Source organism: Dromaius novaehollandiae, chromosome 4, assembly GCF_036370855.1.
Source record: "Dromaius novaehollandiae isolate bDroNov1 chromosome 4, bDroNov1.hap1, whole genome shotgun sequence".
Lineage (NCBI taxonomy): Eukaryota > Metazoa > Chordata > Aves > Casuariiformes > Dromaiidae > Dromaius > Dromaius novaehollandiae.
The window spans coordinates 72,515,701-72,540,668 of record NC_088101.1 but is presented as its reverse complement, the minus strand read 5'-3'; the positions used below and the strand labels follow the sequence as shown (position 1 = coordinate 72,540,668).

At 39.2% G+C, this 24,968-nt stretch overlaps 1 protein-coding gene and 1 long non-coding RNA gene across 5 annotated transcripts in view; both read right to left on the bottom strand.

The window, feature by feature from the left end:
* The window catches only part of RAB28 (RAB28, member RAS oncogene family), a 65,187-nt gene extending 49,002 nt beyond the window's left edge, over positions 1-16,185 (bottom strand). Inside the window, exons 1-3 of one of the 4 annotated variants that reach the window (XM_026122010.2) lie at positions 15,727-16,185; positions 8,189-8,285; positions 2,811-2,899 (exon numbers count right to left, since the gene is read on the bottom strand). In XM_026122010.2, the coding sequence (XP_025977795.1) occupies positions 2,811-2,899; positions 8,189-8,285; positions 15,727-15,804 (264 nt within the window). In that variant the 5' untranslated portion in view covers positions 15,805-16,185. Of the gene's footprint in view, positions 1-2,810; positions 2,900-6,729; positions 6,786-8,188; positions 8,286-15,726 lie in introns of those variants that run through there. The other 3 variants (XM_026122012.2, XM_026122011.2, XM_026122013.2) reach the window with 3 other exon arrangements.
* Positions 16,186-17,083: 898 nt separating this feature from the next.
* On the bottom strand, positions 17,084-19,485 carry LOC112996524 (uncharacterized). Its single transcript, XR_003262470.2, has 3 exons — positions 19,165-19,485; positions 18,550-18,598; positions 17,084-17,928 (listed from the first exon to the last, which is right to left on the bottom strand). It is a non-coding gene; the product is annotated as an uncharacterized LOC112996524 (long non-coding RNA).
* Between the last annotated feature and the right edge of the window lie 5,483 nt (positions 19,486-24,968).

Sequence of the window (24,968 nt, the reverse complement as noted above, 5' to 3'; positions counted from 1 at the left end):
CACATTTCCCTGCCATGAAAAGAGTTTGAAACATATGGAGGACAACATAGCGAGAACAGTATGTTAATTCTCTAGTCTCCAGCAATGTGGCAAATATTCCCTACTTGCATAATTGCACTCTAGTAATAGAGACATTTTGCCTACATTACTGCATATGTGAGTGCTTTTTGTTTCTGAATTATAAAATATTTTCAAATATAGGCCACTGGAAACTGAGAATACTGCAGAAATGATTTGCTGGTCTCTAGAGAAGGTACGGTCTGCAGAACTCTTATTCTATTAACAAGCCAATTTATGAGGTAGCATATGCCAGCTCTTAAGTATACTTTAAACTAGATATGTGGATAGGGGCAGCAATTACAGCTGAGAGATGGGAGCAGTTCTGAAATATATTTCCCAAACAGCAGCACTGCTATTATACAGCAGTACTACAATTATAGAAGTGACATAACAATATTCAACCAAGTAATATATTCACACTAGATGGTCAATATTTAAAAGGTGTCAAGTTTATGTCAAGGTTCGTCACAACAAAAAGGCTACAAAAGACACTAAGTGCACGTGTAGTTTTATTCTCCAAGTTTATCGGTAGCTGGCCCCATGCAATAACTGGCTATAATATGAAGGAACTAAATTGATTTTACAATTTCTTAATATTCATAAACTATTTTAGACCAAAACTATAAAGATTAAGGTTTTTTAGACACAAAAATATTCATTTTAGCAAAGAGCAACTTCCTTATGATACCTCGCTCATCTGCAGATAAGCTATCTTTACAGGAAAAAAGAGTTCACAGACACTTAATCACTGTCGTCTTTGGTGAGACTGAGGATAGAGTCACTCAATTGCACACAGTTCAGTTCCATGACTTAATGAGTTCTCGTCTATTAGCTCAGCTGCGGTCACTGACTATACAATTACTCTTAGCCTCCCACAATTCTGAAATAAATGTGTCAACTTTAACTGCCACTGAAAAAATGCTGTTTACTAGCCCCTTACTTTTATAAAAGATCAAACAGCTCTTTTCCCCCCCAGCTTTCAGAATTCTTTTGACTTATCAGTGAAATTCAGCTACCAAGGTGGGACAGAGCAACTATATTTTTCTGGATGATTCTTCTGTTTTTTCCCTAGTGTGTGTGTGTGGGGGGGGGGGGGAATTTTTTCTATGTATCTGAGAAGATTTTTCCTTCTAGATACTCCTACTTGCACTATTTTACCTTCCTTCTTTTTCTTCCACAAAGTTACAGATGCTCAACATGAAATACTTCAGCCTGGAAACAAACTGAATACAGTGCCTTTCAGAATTATTCACAGTGTTTTTCATAAATAGATGAAGATAAAGATAGCTTTAACTGCCTTTAAGAGATGCTGTTACAAAACTAATACAAAAGTGTATTCAAAGTCAGCCCTGAGGATAAGAAGCCTATTACAGACATTGGTGTTATATACCAACAAGGGGAGGGAGAAGAGCCACTAGTTCATTAAAAAAAGGAGGGGGGGGAAGTAATAACAGAAGGTGGGAGGAGGTTAAAGACACTGGATGTGGATTCTTTTGTTGATTTGCTCAAAATGACTAAAAATCAGGTTACTGTAACTTTAGGCTTACTGATATGAACCTACCTTGGAGCACTGGTATTAACTTTTTGACCTACTCTTGTTGATAAGAAACTCCTAAGTTTATCACCAAATGCAATGCAGAAGAAGTTAATAGCCTTTTACTTCTTTCATAGAGTTTACTTTGTGCATATGGCAACAATTTGTGATTAATCAAATTCCCTTTGTCATGGAAGCCAGTTTCTCCCATTGCTTGGTAGATCTTTCACAGAGCAGCAAAATATATATATATATATATATTTTTTTTTTTTTTAACAAAAACAGCTAAAAGCATTTAGGTATTTTTTTGAAAGTGCCAAATGTGAAATTGACAAGTTCGTCTTTATCCTGTCAATTAATAAATCCTAATCTCTAATTAGCCATTCCTGCTCTATACTTATTAGAACAAAGTTTCTATCCAATACAAGTTTTAGGATCCCATATTTCTGCCGCTTAAAATAATGGAAAACAAACACACACAAATAGATATACTTGTTTTCTTTTCAGATATATCTATGAAGTGTATTATGCCTATTGTTCTCATTACAAACTCCAAATTAAAGAACAGAGTACATCTTATGATCATCCACGTTAAAAAGTTTGGCATACAGTACATCAACCCAAACCATCTCATTGCTCAATATACCATATAAATATTATCTCACACTTAATCCTACCATTCACCTTAAGTCACTTAGTTAACCTCTAGATAAAATTTTCATTGGATAGGAGTTCTGCAAAAATATTCAGCTACCTGGTTGCCTCCTTTTGTTTCCCCTCTTATAACACCAATTGCACGTATGAGTTTAACGGTGTAGGATTGCTCTTAATTTCCTCCTTCTACTTCTTCCCCCCAGGAGGCATCTGCTCTCAAAGCAGCCACTATATCTACCACATGGATATCCAAATAGCTTTTACTATTTACTATGCTTTTCTCAACTCAAGACACAAAGCATGGAAACATACATCTGTTTTGAGAGTTGTTAGGATCTACAAATGAGCACCTTTACTTTGCTTTTTAAAATCAGCTCAAAAAAATTAACTACATCCCACATTAAGGGTTGCATATTACTATCAATTAACTTTAGGTTAAGCAGATGTTCAACATTAAGATCTACAAAAAAAAAAATATCCTGCAAGATAAGTATAATTTTGAGAGCAAAGTTCCAACAAATTCTATCTCGTTACTTAGATAATATTATCATTTATACCATACCTGAGCTCCATAGATATATTTATCCAGCATCTTGCCTCCTATTGTTTGCCCCCCTATATCCCACACTTGAAGAGTAACATTCAAATTTCCTGGAGGGAGGGGGGAAAAAGAAAAGATACAGATGTTTTCTTTGACATTAGTAACCCGGGCATTTAGATACAAATAAAATTAAAGATATTATCATAGTTGGTAATACAGCTTTAGCATATCAACAGAAACAGCTTTTTACAAGTATACAATAAATAGTAACCATATCTAAACACAAAGATTACTAAAGCATTTGGAAAAGTCACCTGCATCCAGCTATGCTCACTAAGATGCAGTAAAACTGTAGATAAAGAACTCAGTAGAGTTATTTCAGAGAAGATAATTAGAATTGCATAAAGCATAACATTGTTAACTAGAAATTACACAGCATATTTTACAGATGGACAGTTTTATAGCACAGTACTATTGTCTTTAATTTCTATTAATATCAACCTAATATTTCACATTAATATCAACCACATATTTCATTGTGTCCTTTTTTTATTCTCCTTACAAATGTAGAAGCAGGAAAAATGCACCGAGTAAGATTTTGGCAGTGATGCTCTTAGCGTTACTATAAAGTTACAGAATTATATAGTTGACGGATTAGAATGAAATGCTCACACCAGTCTACTTTCAGTAGCAGCTACGGCTTTAAGGCAAACTATGACTCTTATCCCGTCCTCCCACCACCCTGAGCAAAGCAGGCAACCAAGTTTGACTTGATTTACACAATTTCATCCTCCAAGAATTTTATCCTCCAAGAAAAAAATCAGTGTAACTACTGTAGGATATTTAATATCCTGCAAGATACTCTGCAAGCTAGCAACACAGAAACTCACAGACCAAACACAGGCACACAGCAACCTGTGTCACTATACCCCTACGAATATATCAGAAAGTATCATTTGACTCATTTTGCATGGTCAAAACAGTTTTCAAAGCTATGCCAGTTACCTGGAAGTACCAGAGTCTAACACAGTAGGGTCTGATGAAAATTTTTCTAACCTGTATACAATTCACAGGTTAGTAACAATTCTCTGTACTTACAAGAAGGGGAAAGAAAGAAAAAAAAAAAAAAAAAAAAGACTACAACTGCCTATGTATTTTATTCCCAGATAAATACGCACACACACCACATATATATGTACATATCAAAAAACTCCACATCACAATATTCAAGAGAAAAGTGAAACAAAATAAAATATTACTATAGGTTGCTAAGAAAGATTTGCTCTTAAATCAATCTATTTATTTTATGTTATGAATAACCTTACTTTACACAATGTGATGTATTCAGCCATCAATTTATAGCCGACTGCCTTGTGCATTGCAGTTATGCAAGTGAGTGCGCTCCATGGAAATACATCCTGGCAGTCAATGAATATAAATAATAAATCACAACTATACAGCTGAATATATGCTACTTGTGGTATGAAGTATAACCACATTACATTTTTATGATGCATCTTGTTTTATTCACATTAGAAGTGCTTATTCCTAAATTGGTACTTTGGTCTCAAATACACAGTGATGAAATCAGACATTCTATTCAGAATACTTTTTAAGCTAAATTGAGTTTTATCAAATATTAGAAGATAAAGAATTCTATACAGAGCTTAGTAAACACATCATAAACACCCCTGTTCAGTAAATTTAACCTCTCACAGAACAAGAAGCTTATTTGTTTTGACAATGAATCCACTATTTATTAATCAATTCTTTTAAAGCTTAGAACATAAGTGACTGCAAACAACGCAGGTAAGTCTTCCACTAAGATGACTATAAATCATCTAGTATGAATAAACTCATGAATGCACTCTGCATGCTGAAATGCCTAAGCTTCTTCAGTGGGTAAACAAACTAAATATACTCAAAAGCCCACCATGCTGCAGTATCCTACATCTAACTTGTTTGTATGCATTCTACAGGAAACTTACCACATCATTCATACCAGCTATGTGGAAACAAGCTTTATAAATATTATAGCTTTCAAATTCAACATTTTTCAGATGCCTAATTCTGTGTTACAATGCTTTAATAAGTCTCTCACTTCTCCCCCACTCCCTCCCCCAGAGTAGTAACCATGCACAACATACTGGGCTTACTACCTGGATAAATGTATGAAATTACCTGAGAAACTTTATTACATGAGGTTAAATGATCTAGCAGTGACTCCTCATCTTAAAATCTATGTTTATTAATTACTTACTTTTTTTCTACTAACGCCAGAAGAAAAAGGCAGGGAAAAAAAGCTGGGAGGTTCATTTAAGCTTAAATGACTCTTAATTAAGACCCCAGTAGCTAGTGAAAATCATGCTGATCATCTATAGTGGAAAAAAAACCATCATTTTTGCCATTTTCTCAGGGTGGAGGGAGGGGAATGATGCTAGGATCACTCTGACAGAAGGAAAAAAAAAACAGAAAATTTGTGTAACAAGTCTTTAATTAACAACTATGATAGTAATCCATGAAGCAGTATTTTCTGCAAAAAGTCTCAAATCCTCTATTTGTCGACAGATTTAGAAGAAAAATGAACTGGAGAACATTATTAAAACAAGCAGTACCTATGCATGAAATAAGACAGTTCTTAGAAACAAAGTTAGCATACCAATAAACAATAATTGAAGAATCCCAGAAAAATAGTATCCAAGACACTGATAAGGAACAAGAAAATGTAAGCACTTCCTTACTCCGTAGGAAACACATACAAGTGAGAAGTTAAAATAAGCGTGGAAACACTGTGCAGGTATCTGGATTGTTTCTGGCCTGAACTGAAGCCACCAGGCTGATTCAACAGTGACCCTGTAAAAGTATGCTTGGTACATTGGTTAACCTTACGCAAAGCACCGCACAGTCAGTCAAGATAGAACTAAACACATGACTGCCTGCTTCTTGTACCGAAGACTTTAAAGAAATCCTTTTCACAGAAGAACTCTGTTTACTGAACTGCATCCACAACCTTCCTAAAAGTATTTTGACTATGGCTCCCAAGAATCTCTATCCGCCCAACCTCTGAATAACAGGTACACTATTTTAAACAGCGAAGTCTGCACAGTGGTTGCATCCAGACTATACAACATATAGAATCACAAAATATACTGAAATTGATTTGTTCAAAGTATTTTTTTTCAAATACAAACTGCATGAAGATAATCTGTAAGCAGTTGAACACTAAATGTCATATTGTTCACAATTAAATCAGTCAAAGGACTTACTGTTTGTATTAAACCATATTGTTTCACCAAATAAAATGTTTTTCCCCCCACAGCAAAACAGCATCAGTTACTAAAATATCTGAAGACAAATAGCGCTTTTATGAAAAAAATAAATAAAACCAGTAATTTGACAAGTTCAAACCTATTTCTAATGTACATCCTAATGTAAATTTCTATGCAATTCTTAAAATTGATAATTTTAACTTCTGAAATGTTTGCTTACATTTAAAAGAAAAAAACAATTTAAAATACTGTAATAATAGTTATCTGCCAATCCTCCTACTACATAATAGAAATCAAGACTATTTTTTCTACTGATACATCATGATCTCTGTTCGGTGGCATGAATTAACCTTTCAAGTAAACATAGCAACTTTGCAAACCCAGAACTAATCAAGAAGTCAGAAAAATCCATTTACTTAAGTACTGGCATGGAAAGCGTTACTTAGGAACTTTATCCCCCCTTCTTGTTCTCTTCCCTCCCTCTCACTCCCCACCACCACCACTCCAGCTTTCCCATAAAACACACAAAGTCTATCTACCCAAATGTATATACAAGCATAAGCAAAGACCTAATGAGAATCCATAGAAAAAAAATGCTTCTTCCTGAATATGAACACACTGCACGAATGTTACTATTTTGTTAATGATAAATGAGGAAAATAGATGCAGACCTTTTCGTTGTTTTAGGGCTATTTTCATCTATATTCTGATTTTGCCACAAAACAAACTAGAACAGAATAAAATATGAATGGGTCAGAAGTTGATGCTTTTCCAAATTTTCTACGCAACAAGACATTTAGAATCCCAATAATGTACTAATAGCTTCTGTATGCTTAACAGCTGGAAAAAAACCTTGCAAAAATAAAAGTTCTCAGCATGCACACTGCATGATTTGTGTACACATTTCACTTTCAAATACTGCTGTAAGTGTTCTACATACTGATATTTTTAGGAGGAGGAAGAAGAACAATAAAAAAAATTATTCTGTTGGTTTTATGGTGAAATAAGCACTGAAGTTTGGTATTTCATCTCTCACCAGATCGAAGAGACACAGTGAAATGTCCAAGTCAAAAAACAGAATAATCTTTTCAGAGTCTTCCTGCATTTGGTTTCACTTAGGAAAAAAAATATAAGCATAACCAAGAAATTAGTAATATCAACTTAACAAAATAAGTTCAAAAACCTTAGCATATTTTCTTAAGACTTCAGGTTATAGCTAAAATATTTAATTTCCAGTTTTGCATCCCCCCCAAAAAAGACAGAATTTGCATCAACTTTATCAAACCTCACTACAACTTTAATTATTAAACATGTTTTCCAGCTCTGGTTTCTGAAACCAGAGTAAATTGCTTTAATGAAATGCTATCATGCTTACAAATTGAGCAACCATGAAATATTTCCATGCTTACAAATTGAGCAACCACAGATCAATGAAAAAAAAAAAAAAACCTCACTTTAAACTCCCAATTGTTCAGAAACAAACTTCTAGCAGCAGCTATTCTTTTTTAATTATTTCTTTGCATTTTCCATGCAGTGTGCCGCAACTGGCATCTAAATAGTTTCTTTGCCGTTGTGAAAAGAAACATCTTGAATGCTCAAACTGTATTTTTATGAGTGCCGAGGGACCCTAAATTTTAGTGGTCTATTAAATGCCAGCAATTTCATGCTGCCTTGCATAAAACAGCATTCACATATTAGAGCACTGTGATTCCATAGCTACATTATCCTTCTCTACACAACCCAAATGCCAGTTGTGTATTTTATTTAAAAATTGTTTCTTTCAAAAAAGATATATTTTTTCAATGAATATATTTAAAGTTCTATTTCTTTGTTACATGTTACATTACCCATGTGGACAAACAGTATGCTTAAGTTATGAATATAGCTAACACTGCTCTTACTTGAATTAAGTACTTTAGTAAAAACACCGAAATATAAAAGTTGCAAATGTATAACCCTTTGTCATCTGGTAAGAACATACTAAAAAAATTTTCTCTTAATAACCTAATTTACTTTGTCATAAAAAGCACTGCAGTAAGCTTACTTAGTGTACTTTACCTTGAAGACTAAGTTTTTGCAAGTCTTACTGCTGCCCAACCTTTCAGTGATAGGTTTTTTTTATTCTCTTACCTGGCAACGTTATCCTTTTCAAGAAGAAGTCCAGTCCTACAGTTTGTTTGTACTGTTTTCCAAAAGTTTCTTGGGCAAAACGTGTGGCTAAGGATGTCTAAAACAGAACAGCATCAAATTAAGTTGACATTTTAAAAGGCCAAAAGCTTGATATGAAACCAGAAACATTTAATATAGTTAAGCACTTGTTAAATCAATGCATGCTGATAGTGTTTGCGGATTTGTATTGGCAAGCATTCCAGCCAGCTTCAACAAAATAAAGGAGGTGGCAAAATCTACTAACGTATGCAAAAAGAAGCAAGGCACACGTTTCCATTATATTTCAAAGATAGTGTGATATCCAAATTACAGAATATTACACAGATTTGAATGAAATACCATTAGTATGTGCTACCTGACACAAACCTAAGTGACACTATCCATACCTGAAGAGCTTACTATTTTTAAAAACTTTTTAAAAAGTGCTCATTTTCAAAACAAGGTCCCATCCCGGGCACAGAACATCACGATCCCAAACCAACATTCTGCAAAGGAACAGACACCTCCATAGGGCAGAGTCCCACAGGGGCTCCAAAGTGTTGCAGGATTCCTGCCACTGTACATGACAGTTTCAGGATCAGGGATTACATGAAGTCTAAGATGGGAACAAAGCCTGCAAACCAGTACACAGAAAAGACTGAACTCATGTTAAGAATGTATATTTGCAAAACCACTCCTCTAAAAAGAACTTTGGAAATTTATTTCTTAAATTTGTATTTTGTGGCTTTATGAAAGTAGATCAATACACTGTTGGCCTAACAAAGAATATCAGCTTTTACTACAGAACACTACTTTTACTACAGAACACTACTTTTACTACTACCACTAAAAGGATGCATAACTAATTTACATAAAGTAACGAAGCATGGTATTTCAATTCTTTCACTAGTAATTTAATCTCTCCATGCAAGGCAAAAAAAAAAAAAAAAAAAAAAAAAAAAAGCCCCACAATCTAAAGTTAAAAAAGACAAAAAGAGAAGTGCAATTACAAACGATTTGTACTGTTTATATTGTCTAAAAAAAAAAAAATTAAATGTGAATGCCATGTAGATAAACATGTATCCTACACTAAATTAGAGGCAAACACAAATCTCTTGTTAACATCACATCTGAAAATATGAAAACAAGGTAATTGCAAAAAATAAAACCGGGATAAGTTTATTTATGCAGGAAAAAAAAATAACTTCACAAAACCCCCATGCTGCCCAAGAAAACTCAAAATTAGCAAAAAGGAGTTTTTCATCAACTTTCAGTTCATCAAGACCTGAAGAGGTAAGTCACATCAACGGTTATTAGAAAATGCTGTTAGAGCACATTTAGTTAAATATGCTATAGTAAAATAATGCCAGTAGTTCTGAAAAGTGAGACTAGGCAAGTTCTTTTAATAGAACTGCTATAACAAAGATCTAAATTATGCTAGTAATATGTATAAGTATACAGAATAAAAACGCAACTTACTCCTTTTCTGCATGTAAACATGACCACGAGAGCTCCAGCATTAAAGCTCTAGTATGAATAGGCAAACATTTATTCAAACATAAAATTACCTGTGAAGTAAATAACAAGATTTACTGTTTTCTTGCTTGTATCACATTTGTGTTCCTATCACTGTCATATAACAACAGGTATTTTGAGATGAGAAGATATGTTTAGTAAGTAATCCAAAAATCAGACTACGGCAACATTTTCATTTACTTCATTGAACTCAAGCCCTGAGAGGATTAAAAATAAATAAATAAATGAAAAAGCAGGTAAACTAGAAATAGTATGAGTATGCGTATTTATTTATATTGCTGTGGAAAGGCTGAGAACCACACAGGATGAATCGTAAGAAGATTCTTCTAACTGCAGCTATGTGACTGCAATACTAATGACGTGCAAAATAAAATTCAATACAAATTTGGCCTGTACCCCTAAAAACTCAGTATCACTGACTTTTTAATCTCAATCATTAGAACTTCAGAATTATAAAGACATTATTTTAAAACTGTCATGACCCTAAATGATGTTGATAAGAATAAGAACATTGCAGAAATACCTAAGAGCCTTTTCTTCACAATTTTCCTTTTCATTAAAGTAAATAGCATCCAGAGTACAAATTAAAATATCATCTGACTATATCATAATATTCTATATTCTCCAACACATTAATTTAGATCCCCATTAAGTAAGCAACCACTCCCTTCTTGTTTTAAGGGCTCAGTAAATATTAGCTTTATCACTCTGTGACACACAATATTCCCTGAAGGCTTCTAGGGGTGTTAGTAAAAATAAACAACATACATTCAATTAACAGCCAACCAATATGAGCAACAAGTGATCAACGGCATGGCAAAGTTCTCTTAAATAGTTTTCTCTACTGTGCTCCTGAATGCAAAGGAATTTATAGCAGAAAATCATTGACTAACTCCTTTTTCATTTTTTTTCTAGTGAATGTTAGTGCTCACGAAAGGTGTTGGATTACCAGACTGCAGTCCTCTATTTATTCACAGAACAAGCATTTATCCACAAAATACTAAGAGCAACAGTTCAAACTTCGCCACAACAGGAAACGGAGAAGTTATCCCAGTGCATATTCAGGTACTTTTACAATGCCAATTCTCCCTTCAATCCTGAAATTGTTCTCTGCCATGCTTCCCATAAAAGATTCTGCACAACAGTTTTGCTTGTAAAGCTATGATGGGTAGGATCAATGTAAAAAATAATAAAAGTTAAATAATCGTTTAATGCAACTCTAGCTTCACAAATAAATAAATGATCAGCGACTGTTTTTAGAAAGATCATTCTCAATTCAAAGTTTCAGCCACTAATCTAGCGATCAGAGGATAATAATTTCAACAAGGCCTTATCCTTTGACGTGTCTAAGACAACCAGAGTACCAACTGTCATAGTAGACTTTCCATTAGACCTAATTTGATAGATTCAGACATTTGTTTTAAAAGCTTTAAAGCAAATGCTTACATGCTCTTCCAAATAACAATGCATTTTTGAATCTTGGTCTTGCAAACCCCACCCCCTCTTTTAGGGCAAAAAAAAGTTCACTGGGTACTAACAAACAGCAATCAAGACAGCAGTCAAGTATATACAAAACACTGTGTTCTAACTATAAAGGGATATTTGGGGGGTTGTTTTAAAGATAAACAAAGATGCAATTAAACCTCAAGGGTAAGGCAAGAAAGAGAATTTCTTGCTTATATTTTTCAATGTCATCAACTCACTGTATAAACTTTGCTGACAAGCTATTGCTAAATGACTACATAAGTAAATAGAAAAGGAAAGCAAAAATATTTATTAAATAGTAGCAGAGAAGTCACAAAGCAAAAGTAATGACAGCCAGCTCTGACACTTTTTACTCACCAGGAAAATGTGGGAACTCACAGAGAAAACCCTGTCAAAGATAGTTCTTTGAGTAAAATCCTATGGAAGAAAGCTTTCAGAAAGAGATGCCAAAGCATAATATAAAAGAGAGAAACTAAAAGTCAATGTACATAGCACAAAAGGACATAGTCCTGGAACCACAAATTCCCATTCATGTACCAGCTTCACCCGTCTATTGAGAATTCATTACCACTTTCCGAAAAGCAACATACATCTGTCCCTTCTCTCACTCCCTTCTAAAATGCCAAAGCCATTCTCCAAGCACGGCAACACTGACCCCTCAACCATGAGCTATCCCTACTAGGAAAAAACTTAAGACAGACAAAATGAAAAGAAATGCTAGCTAAATGAAGGAAATGCAATAACTATTACCAAAAAAACATAATCGTTCAACGTAGAGAACTTCTCACTGAGAACAGCCCAGCTTTATGGTGCAGGACAGGGGAGGAAAACTATACAGCTCTCTGATTAAAAAAAAAGTAGATAATATTTTGAAAACAAAGGAAATAGTCCCACCACATGAAGCTAATGTCTTTCCATTCCACCTCTACTTACCAAAAAAGGGGAAGTTATCAAGGCTGAAATTAGACATTAATCTAGGAAGAAATACTCATATAGGTCAATCTGCACAGGACACTGTTTCCCATTTACAAGACTAAACAATGGCAACAATTAGTAAACATTTCTAACATTTTGAGACCAAGTATAACAAGATCCAGGATCAGCATACTGTTTTAAAAAAACCTGGTATCCTCAAAAATCCAAGAGGAAGTGGCACCACTCAGCTATTACAGTCTGTATATCAATTCCCACAAACTCCCACATCAGATTGGGCACTATATGTATCATTTTCAACATCCGATGGCAGGAGGAGAAGGCAAAGGCAATGTGTTGCAGCTACCCTACTTTAGTCTCCATTTGCAATGGGTGGCAGAAAGACAGAACTGCAACTGCTTTTCTCCTTCCACGTGTCTGTTTTTCAGGACCTCCTTTCCTGTGAATAGCTCCAAGATTCACTTTCAGAGGCCCAAAGTTCCCCTCCCACCCCCAACAGCAGCAAAACAGAATGGTTCCAGTTCAAATCAACATCGCCATATACTTTAATAATAAGACAACCTCTGTATAGCAAGAGCAGAAATACATGGATTATAACATCATTTTTTTCAATCCATACCAGTGCTGCTGATTTATTGTAATGAAAAACATATTTTAGCTCAGGAAAAGTGGGGCAAGAAAGCTGATTTAAGACCTATATACACACAGCAGCCTTACACATCTATGTTCCTTCTAGTAATCAATATTCAGGAAAAAAAACAATTAATAATAGCTGCTTATTTTTGTCTCACACTGTCCCCATAGCCAATTTCAGATTTCTTTTCAGATTGTTTTCCTAGTTTTTGTCTACTTTAAATCCTTTTCTAGTATTGTTTTATTAACATAGCTCATGCTCCTTAATTTTTCTTTTTCAACAGCTTATTTCATGACTGTTTTACTGTAATACTCTTTCAGACTCTCTGTGCCACACTCCTCTCATGCTTTCTGCCCTGTCAACTCTCCTCCCCTTAGACCTTACTCTAGCAGTGCTTATTCCTTCCCTTAAAGCTCTAAGTATTCAATTATTCATTCAGCCACCATAGAACAAATGAATAGAAGCACAACATCCCTCCCTTGCCTCATGAACAGAGTAATTCCTAGCCAGTGGAAACATAAACATTGTCCTCAGCTTGAACCAACGCTGATTTGTTTTTAAACTGCTACCAACAGTTCCAGGACCTGAATCACATTGCTTCTAAATAATGTGTGATATTGGATGAAGAAAATAAATGCAAGTTATCATCTTCAGTCAACTGACACAAGGACATTATGTATCTGGAGAACTGAAGACCAGACAGCTCTTGATAGCTGAGAGGGAACATATTAAAAGGAAAAATCTATGGAACTAAGTCAAATGTGGAAATTTCACACTGAACACGAGACGCAGCATTTCAGAGGTATCTCCCACTATATCCTACATTCTTCCTGTCCAGCAATTCCAGTGACAGAGGAAGAGAAAAAACAACACCTTCCACAGTAAAGACTAGGTGTGAAACAGATGCGAGAGAGACTACAGTTGAAAACATATAGACATACACGTTTCAACAAGTAAGCAGAATGAGACCAACACAGGAGAGGAACCTCAGTAATTTAGTCTTCAGAGGTGCTTGAAATAGCTCTTCAGAGGTGCTCTTATCCTTCTCATACCAAAACCAAACCACTTTCTTATTTTTACCAGATTTTACTACAAATCTGGTATTACAACTGCTTGCTGCTAGGTCAGCAAGATGGCTGGAAGAAGCCTCTATTACAGCATCATCTAGGGGGGATAAGAGGAAAAGCAGCCCACCATAACATAACTACTGCTTATGCAAAATAAGCTGTACTTGAATCACAGGATTCCTAGACCCAGCAGGAGATTCAGTGAATGGCAGCTCCCATGTGAGAGGTAGGAACCAGCAGCAATATACATCAAAACTCAAGAATGCTTGAAAAACCATGTTTGGTGAGAGGTCTTGCCACAAGGTGCTGAACAGCAGTAGCGAAAGGATTCCTCATTTTGAATGGAAAACTCATGGGGAAAGTTACCCATGAAAGCAGCACTCCAGCTGTCAATCCTGTGCATTTGTTATGCTCTCACCACACAGTCACTCAAAACTGTCCATCTACGGACTCGCATGAAAGCAGTATCACTTCAGGCTGCATGTAAAATCATTAGAGTCAGAAACAGCTTTTTGTTTTAGCATAAAACTCTGTGTAAGTAAGTGAACAAAGCCATGCACATACTTTCACTAAGAGTTTACTTTTATTAATGGCAAGCAGTTTTTTAAACCACCATTTTAAACCACCTCTAAGAATATTTCTATTTTTCACCTGAACTGTAAGTAAAGCAGACCTCCTGCCTCTCTGCATTTTCAAAAGTTAGTGACAATGAAAAGCTGTATTCCTAAAATATGATAAAAATTAATATTTTCAGATGCATCTCATAAAAGGATTCAGACTACATATAGCAACAGGTAAATTGCTAACACATATGTCTAGCAAATATCAGTGATTATTTCCATAGATGACAAAGTGGCCTCTGTTTTGCCTTATTTGATCTACATATTCCCAAATTTCCCAATATCTTGTAAAAAGGTAAGTATGAACCGCACTCACAGACTAATAAACCATAATTTATGAATAGTACTTAACTACACTGATTTCACATAGAAAAAGAGATACTCCTAAAAAAAATCGCAGACCAAGACTGATTTAACCCGGAAGTGTCTTTCCAAACCCTGGAACAGTAGCTCGCACAAACGTAAGCTGTTTTACCCATCTCAGTACATCCTTAACTCCGAAACCTAAATGAAGAGATAACGCGAAGAGCAACGTCAGCGACTCCTGCACCGCCCGTTTTGGGCGGGAGCAGCTGACTCCCGTGCTCGCCGCCGCCCCGGCCCTCCCCGCGCACCGGCGGCCGCCGGGGCTTCGGGCGGTGCTGGCAGCCCCAGAGCTGCGATTATGCATTGCCAGAACCACGTCCGCAGCCCACTCAAGGCCGGGCATCAGCGCGAAACCCGGTACCAAGCAGTATCACGCTAACTACGTTGTCAGCCGCTCATTTTATCGAGAGACTCAAGAAAATTGGATTGAACTAGTTATCAGTCTATTTGCTGGCTTAGGGGTCACCTCATCAGGTGCCAGGAGGCTACGGAAACGCTGTTAGAGGGTTTCGCTGCCGAGTGCCGGGGCAGCCCCGGCGGAAGCTGCTTCGGGCAGACACGCGGCGCCACAGCTCAGCTCCCGGCGAGGAGCCCGCACCTGCCCGCAGCCCACAGCGGGAGGGACCCGTCCCGGGCCTGCGCCGCTCCGCCGCCCCACGCGCGCGGCGGAGGCTGCGGGGGAGGCGCGGCGCGGCGGGAGGGGAAGCGCCGGCCGGGGTCCGTCACGGCGGCTGCTATCGCGACAGCGACGCAGCCTCGAAACGCTGCGGGCTGCTCCCTCCTTAGCGGCCAGGGAGCGCAGCGGGAGAGCGAGGGGGGCGCTCGGGGGAAGGACGAGGCGGGAGAGGAGCGGGGCGCCGCCGGGGGGCCGGCACTGACCTTGCCAGAGGTGCCGTCCCCCAACAACGCTAGCTTGAGCTGGCGGTCCGGACTCTCCTCCTCCTCCGAATCCGACATGGTCCCTACGCCCCCGGCGGGGAAGGAGAAGAGGCGCGGGGAAGCCGGGAGGGACGGGGCGCGGGAGCGCGGAGGGGATGGGGAAAACGAGCGAGCGCCGCGGTCACGGAGTCGGCAGCGGCGCAGAGGCCGGAGCCGCCATCTTCCTCCAGCGCGCCCGCCGTCGCTAAGGCCCGCTCGGGGCGAAACCAACGAGAGACCGGAGAGGAGGGGAGAGGGTAGCTCGAGGGCGGGAGCTAGAGCAACAAGCCTGACACTCGCTCCGCAAGCACGCAGGGGGCACCCGCTATGCCCTTACTCCCCCCCACAGATTTCCGGCGAATGGTTTAGCCCGGCTCGCCAATACGAGCGGCGGTGGTTGAGCCCCCGATTGACGCCCCGCGCGGTAACTAAGCAACGTAGAGGTCAGAGGTCGCAGGGGCGGCGGCGCAACGAGCGCCACCTCTGGCGAGGGGAGGCGGTGTCGGTCGGGGGCGTGGCCTCGGGTGCTCGCCCCGCCTAGGGGGCGGGGACATGAGCTTGGCCGCGCCTCCCGGTCGGCGGGGCGGGGCGGGGCGGGGCGGGACGAGGTCGCCTTGGGCTGCGGCAGGGCCGGGGTGGCCGGGGCGCGGGGAGAGGCGGCTCCTCCCCGGGGCAGCCGAGGGAGGGAAGGGCCGGCGGTGGCCTCGCCCGGGCAGCGGAGGGCCGGCCCTGACCGCCCATGCGCCGCAGAGTGCCCCGGGGCTGCGGCCGGGCCTTCCCGGGGCTCGCGTGGTCCGTGAGCCGCCCGGAGAAGGGGCTGGGGCGACGCGGTGCCCGCGTCTGCTGCGGGCACCCCCGAGCCCCGCTCGCCGGGAAGCGCGCTAGGAAATAAGCCTAGCTCCGGCGTGCCCGCACCTTGCGGGCTGCAAAAAGTCTGCAAATCGTTCCATTGCCTCCCGCTGAACACTCAGCTTGATTCACACCTTAAAAGGTTTTGGAGACTGTTGTGTTTAATTCTCATTAGTGGCCTGGTACAGGCAGTCCTGGAAAGCTGAAGGCTGCTCTGTGGTGTTTACTTATTGCATGTCATAGGGAATAATGACAAGTCTTTCCCCAAGAGATTATTGCTCATGAATAAATGAAATACTGCCTACCAAGCAAGTGTCCATGTATTGTCTTGAGTGATCTGTATCATCTCGTAGTCTACATAGTTTTGGTTGAATAGTTCATACAGTATCACAAAATCCTGCATTTATCTAATTACACTTCTCTCACACCACCTTGCTGTGCAAAATTCCCACACGATTCAGCAGCCACAGCCTTGAAAACTTTTTCTTTATTTATTTGTAGGGAGCTACAGGTGCCCAAGTAAGTTAGCAGAAAAGCACTGAATAGAGACTAGATTGGGGTTACTACCTACCAGTGCAGTTCCAACCATAATGCCATACAGAGGTAAGCTATGTTAGTTCAAATCACTGATCACATTATTTCATACTGTCCCACTTATCCTCCAGCATCCTCAGTTACATTGTTAATCTAGAGGCCTCCAGGCAAAGGTGATCTGCTGACAGGTGAAGACTGTGTGAGGCGTCACACCTAGTCCAGTCTCTTTTCCCTTTTTACCATGATGAGTCACACCTCAAATATTTTTGACAACTGTTTGTCTAACCTTCTCCTAAAAGCCACCAGATAGATTTCACAGTTTTCCTAAGCAATCTGAGATTTTTTCTATCCTTACAGACAAATGAGAAACCCTTTCTAAATACCCCAACTGAATTTTAAACTATTATTTTATTATGCACAGTGACCACAGAGAACAGTTTATAACCTCCTCTTTACAGCAGTCTTTCACATATTTGAAAGCTGTTAGAATGTCTTCACTCAGACTTCTCCTCTGTAGACTAAACAACTCTTCTTCTTTCAGTCTTTCCCTGGGTTGTCTTTTCTAGGCTTCTGATTATTCTTGTTGCTTTCCTTTGGCCCCTCTCCACTTTCTTGAAGTGTTGTGCCAAAAGCTGGATACAGTACTTTGGTTGAGGCCTTATGAGTACCGAGCAGAGTGGAAGTATTACTTCATGCGTCTTGCATATGAGACTCCTGTTTATATATCCCAGTATGATGTTTGCTTTCTTCACGGTATGACATTGCTGACTCATACTGTTTCTGATTTAAAAAAAAAAAAAAAAAAACTCTGAATCCTCTTTTGCAGAACTGTTATCAGCACTTCATATACTTTTAAGGTTTTATTCCTATTTAAATCTAGTGCTTTGCACACACCCCTATTGATTTTCATCCTATTTTTCTGGCTATTTATCTCATTTGCCAATATAATTTTATTATTTAAAGATATTTTTATTTACTGTCCTTCAAAGTGCATGCAATCCCTCCCAACTTGGTTATATCTGCAACTTTAATAATCATATTCTTTAGTCCAAAATCATGAAAAAAAAATATGCAATAGTACCAGATCTCTGCAAGGCCTCCATTAGACACATCCTTCCAACAGGACAAGAGGGTAACAATTCTTTGGGCATGGATTACACGACAGCTTGAACAAAACAGTTTTAGCTGTCTCTTTTAAGCATATATGTGCCTTAACGGATGCAATATCAAACTAAGAACATTTAAAACAACTTTATGTAACATCTGAGCAGAAGTCATTCCTCTCTCAGTCAGGTTTTCCTCCTTGGAAACTATGTCAGAAGTTTCCAGCCTTACAAATACATAATTTTACTCAGTCCCCAATGGGCTCAAGAATATTCCCTATTCCAAAAAGCTACTTACATATTCAGGTGTTTGCAGAATAGAGGCCAACTGCTTTCCCAATAACATTCTGCAAAAAAAGGGCAGATGAGACCTTAAGTTCTAATGCGAGACCAAAGACACATCTTTGACACTTTCTTTATACTTCACAATGAATTAAAACATTTACTCATCAACTGTTTTCCATTTCAAAACATCTTTTAGCCTAATAATAGTGTAACTTCTACTAACTAGGAACTTGGGCAAGATGCACATCTGAATGGGGAGAAAGAGCCACCGCAATAAACAGGGAGTTTTCTGTTCAGATTTCTGAAGTACTGGGCTGCTGTACAATTAGCACTCAACATTTAAAACTCCCACATCTCTCACCTGGGCTGAGGCACATCTGGTAAATCATTTAAAATATCAAAGGAACCTGTAAATTTTTACTTATGCTGATTCCACCTCAATTACCTTAAAAGAGGAAGAACAAAAAGAAAATGAATTCCAAGTTTCCCAATTAAGTTACCAACAACTCACAAAAAAGAGGGCTCCACTGCCCCCTCATCATTTGGGATGGCTGTTAAAGCACAGTGCTCTCACAGCAGAGGTTAGCAAGTAAAAATATACACACACTTCCAATCCTTCATTACTTACACATTTTTCCACCAGATTAGCATAAAACTCCCGCTCTTTGAGGAGCGCATGCGGGTTAGGGGAACCTCTCCCACCGCCTCGCCGCCGGGCTGGCCTCGCCCAACCTCTCCTTCGGAGAAGAACAGCCTTCCGCCCGCCGCAGAGGCCGCGGGCTGCGCACAACGGCGGCTGGGCCTCGCCGGGCGGGCGGCCGCCAGCTCAGAGCACGCGGCGGCGGCGAGGGCAGGCGGCGGGCGAGCCCGGCCGGGGCGCCGCTCGGGGCCGGCCGCAGCGGCCCCTTTAAGGCGGAGGCGGCGCGCGGCCGCGCGCGCGGCGCGACCGTTGCGCGGGGAGGGCGGCGCCCCGCTCCCCTCAGGGGCGGCGGGAGGCGGGAGAGGCACCGCGTTAACACAAATTCCCGAGGACTAAAACCTCCCCAAAGCCCCCGGGGACAAGCGCGGAGTGTGAGGGGAGGGAAGAACGAGAGGGGGACGGAGGGAGCGTGCAGGAGCGGGAGGGCAGACGGGAAGGCGTCGGGGTTCTTCAGGCTAGGTGTGTTCTCCTGCCGAAGGACGAAAAAGAAACATGCATTATAATACACCTTCCCAAACTTAATTTTCTTTTTAGACCATACTGTTTTTTTCCTGCAGAAATCTGCTGAGCTTACTAAACAATTAGCCTCTTCATCTAAGCGACACAATACAGAAAGAACTCTTTCGTCTCAAAAGTAGCATTTGCAGGCTTATAATTACCTTGATTCTGTATTTCTCATCTATTTTCATAAGTACTTATATATTAAGACATATTTTTGGCAATATAAATAATGCTTGATATGATTAAACAGGCATATTTACTATTGACCAGAAAGATCAATCAAAACTAATCCGAAAGACAACTCCACCCTCAAAAATCTCCAGCAGCTAAGTACGCGGCGGAGAGCGCTGTACCAAAATCCTTTTTGCTCATACGAAAAATCAGTGTAGAAGATTAAAGCTGCCCGGGGTGTTAAAGCAATAACAAGCTTTAATTAAAAATAAAAATCAAAGCTTTCATTACCATTATATTCACTTTATCTTAGTTTAATGGAGTGGGCAATCAGGCTACAAATCTTTATGCATCTTCCTTGTCAGTGTTGAGCAAGCACTGTATTGTGGTGATTTTATACGGAGATTGTTGTTACCAGCACGTCCCATCTAGGGAGGTTTCCAAATTGAAATGTTTTTTGTCTGCTTAGTATTTTAAAGGTAAAAAGGAAAATATGAAGCATGGTGAAAAGCACTGGAATTAGCAAACTGAGCACACCGCAGTCAAAGCTTTTATTTTCATTGCTGGCACTATGCCCATAATTTGAAACTCTTCTGCATTTTTAGAATACTGTACTAAGAACAAATTCTACAACTGTGCCCTTGAATAGGGCTTTCATGTAGAAATGCCTGGGTCACACAATGACACAGATAATAAATATATATAATTTAGTAGATATTTAGCCTTTTTATAATTGCTCTTTTGCTGTTCATTTTACTTTCGATATACTTTATATCAATTTCTTTATGAAAAAATTTCACTGACAGTCCTGATGATGTTTTCAATGAGATGTGAAGCAGCAGCAATTTAAAAATTCCCAGTAACATGCTTTGACTTTCATTTAGGCTCTAAATAAGAAGGTAATTATATTCCCATTCTCTGTCAAGTTTTGGCCGATAACTTGGTTTGTTAGTGGCAATCATTTCCTATTATGAGCATTTGCTACTGAATTAAATCAACTTCTTTAGTACAGAAAACTAAAGAGCCAACTATGTCTATATCTAATTGAAGGTGCAGGGGGGAAGATCTATATGACTTCTCAATTCCATATCCCTGTAGTTCTTAGTCTGGGATCAGATGAGCCTTGCATATTTGAAATACTTTGCAGGAGTCCGTGGAAGGTTGCTGAGAAAAGCAAACCAAATGTCAGAAGGCTTAAACTTAGTCTACATAAGTTTTCACCTTCAGCTGAGGACCTTTAAGAGTCTATAAGCTAGGATTGATTACTGCTACTGTAGGCTACTACTAACTCTTCCACCTAAGTGGAAGTGAGTGACTCCTCCACCAATTCCCATCTCCTCTCCTAAAGGTTGATTTCCTGTATACAAATATGTACAAACAAGACAAAAATCGCTATCTACATAGAAATTAGCTATAAGAATCAATCATTTGTGTCATCCTTCCCTTTATTTGTGTTGTATATTTCTCCCAAGATATGACAGCAATATGTGTTAATGAAGCTGAGTGAGATCAAACTATGGACTAACAGATTCTGCAACCTTTTTGCCATCCTCATGTTGTCAGGAGTGCAGAGTCTTCTGCTGGCGAGTCATCTGTGCTGTGGTCTTCAGCGCTTGATGAAAACAACATGTCTTAGTTTGGTTGACTTGGAACTGTGTCCTCTGTTATCAATACAAGCCATCCTTTTAACCTTTCTTCTACCTTTTCCTCTCGTGCTTACAGAAACACACTTATTTCCTTCTTTATTTCATTCATATGAATCTTAACGTTTCTGTTTCAAGTCTCTACAGTTGGGAACCATAGACCCTCCTCTTCTTCAAAGTGGAAATTCCCATTACATCAGTTTGAACAAGGAGAGTGTTTCTTGAAAATAAAAGCAAAGTTGTTGCAAAAAATGTGAAATGTGCGTCAATAAAAAACTGTAACAGATCCACTTGTGGTATTATGTTGGTCTTGCCACTCAGCTCTAAATCAGAGGAGAAAACAGCTGTTGCTTTTCACTGCATTCAAGATTTGCAAATAAAAATGAACTGTTTCTTTTTCATCGATATCATCTCTAATGTGTTTACCAGATCACCTTTTTTTCTGTGCTGTTTGATTACTGTGGCTTGAGTCAGACTTAGTCATTAATGCAGCTAATTACACTGACAACTGAATGGAAATGGTAAATAATCATTTGTTTTTCATCCATGTAAAAAACAGTTCCTACTCAAGCTGGAAATCCTTGCTTTTGGAAGAAGGGCATTCTCCGTTTTGCTTCCTGCTAGCCTAAGGTCAATTAAGGAATAACTGCATTAAATGCTTGTTGATTACAGTGATGTAAATGTGTCTGGCCCAGATGCTGCAGTGAACAAGTCTTTCCACACAAGAATATGGTTAAACTGAAGGCCGCAGCTTTTATGAACTACACCTCATAATAAAACAGGGAAGAACCGCTAGCCAGCTTTTCCCCACAAGCTACCCAGCAAATTAGGACCAGTGAGGTTCACCAAGCACAAGACTATGGAAGCCAAGCTAAATGTTTAAGAGAAGGCTAACCTCATCCTCCCTCCCGCAAAACTGACCAAGGCATTTGGTCCCAAACAGCCCATCTCTTCCTACTCTGTCTGTGCTGGAGAGAGAGGAGGAAAGTAAGTAGTAGCTTTTTTTCCTTTGTGTAAGATGCTAAATTTTCCCTGCATTATCAAAAGGGAAATAGCCAAATAACACCTGGCTAGTATTTAAGACGTCAACAGTAATTCTGGCCGCAGCTAACACGAAGAACCCACATTGGGAACTTGCTCTCTAGTTGTGTGAATGCATAAACAAGTTCTTGGGTCTTTCCATTAGTCAAATTTGCTAGTAAAACCACACCACATTTTCAGTGTGGTAAACATTTTTTCTCACTGTTGAAAGAAAGCATGTTAGCCAACTCAGAGTAGAAAATCCAACAAGAGCCAGGCTAAATAACAACAGCAGTAATATTGAAAAGAAAAGATGAGAAGTCAAAAGGACTTTCAGAACTGGAAGTCATCTATAGCAGAGGCAACTTATATTCACACACGGTAAGCCTAACTTCTACTGAGAGAGTCACACGGCTTTGAAATTACCCATCTGAACAACAGAGAATCACTGGGAACTCCTATTTCCTGTCTCCAATCCACAGTTCTTGGATCTCAGATCTATTTTTGTTAGAATAATGGAGGAAATTCTTTCTCACACTGCTGATCTGTTGCCAGTCTGGTCAAAAGCCAGGCCATGAAATTTTTCTTCCATTTATAAAAAATAAGGAAAATAATTCTAGGATTATTTTCTAGGAATATAGGATTGCAAGGAACCACCTGAGTCATTGCTGTCCTGCTGTAGTATTCCTGAAAAAAACAATCAAGTTCCATCGCAAAAGCAGAAAGGTCATTTTGCCTCTACTACTCTTGCTGGAAGCTTGTTCCAGAGCCTAATGGTTTGACTCCAGAACCTGAGATAGTGGCTACAAATTAAGTACTAGGCTAAATTTCTTCATGAAATCTTTATATCCATTTACTCAGTACTTAATATCTTTTTTTTATCTTTAACAACTCTCCCTGTCTTTTGTGCTTATTTCCATAATAACCTTCTTTCATATTCCTGATCTAGTCTCCTTTCAGTGTCCCATCTCCTCATCATCTTAGTAGCTCCCTGCAGTTGTTCCAGTCCAACTCTCCAGTCCCACTGAATATGCCTGATACAGGACTAGATAATGTCTTACCAGTGTTTTGTCCAGCACCCCATCGGAAGTGTCTCTGCTGATATGCCCCTGCATTTTTGTCAGATAAATCACAGTGGTGGCTGGTAGTTTCAATATATTCACCAGCCAGCTCATTCTCCTCTTTAGTTATTAGTGGTGATCTCTTATCTTTTACTAAAGATTTGATTACTAGTTTCCAAGTGCATGGAACTTTTGCAATTATATGGCTGAATCTTATCCCACATCTAATGTTCCAGTCTGCAAAGTTATCCAGTCCTTTTGGCTAAATAGCTCAGGATTCCTCTATAGCTTCCCAACATCCTCTTACCAGTAAACTGGCCTAACACTGCCTTTTATGGTCAGCTCATTAAGAAATCCATTACGCAAGACTGCAGCTGAAGCTCCTCCTTGAGCTTCATTCTTGAGCCCATGCCCTCCAACTTGATACTTCTTTCAATAACACTCATCACCATTTTCCCTTCAGACAATATACCCTTCTTACAGTTTATCTTACAGCTTATCTTACGAATTTCCACTTTTCTGGCTTAATTAGTAGCTCCTCTATCAAAGTCCATGGAGAGAATGTCTACCATATATCCCTTGTCTAAAAAATCTTTCAGCAAACAAAACTGTCACATTAATCTGACACTGTCTACCTCTAGTAAACCTCTGCTGCAATGTATCCTATTTTTCACTTGGCTGGAAGTCTTTATTAATTATTCTTTTTCACACTGGACCTTATGCCAAGAGTAATCCCTTGGAAGTACACCAGTAAATGCCTTTATATAATCTATCCATCTGTGAAGATATGATCTACTTGTGAACAATTCACAAGACAAGCCAAATTTTCTAAATGAATTATTAATTGCATCATTTTAATTAATGTTTTTTTCTAGTTCTCTTGAGAGCGAATATATCCCTTCCACCATTTTTATAGTCAACGTCTCCAAAAATAATCTTTCTTCATTGATCTAAATCTAAGGAACTGCACATACCTGAGTTGAATGAAACTTGACATGAGAAACTCACTAAAATCCACTTTCTGCCAAATCTAATTGACCTGCTCAAAGTCATACATGATGCCAGCCTCATAGGCAAGATTAGAACTCAGCGTTTCCTGCCTTGACTTTCCTAGATACACTGCAGTCACATTCATCTCCAACACTAAACTGCAGATGGTATAGTTATGACTGCTATACCTAAATATATGCAGGTCTTTGCTGTAGTGAATGCCAACCATGGTTTCAGTGTGCTCAAGTCTAATTAGTTCCCCAGACTTGTAGGCTTTATTTAACTAGTCTCTATATAGCATAGAAAAATATTCTGAGTTGTGATCCACTTGGCAAAACTTGAACCT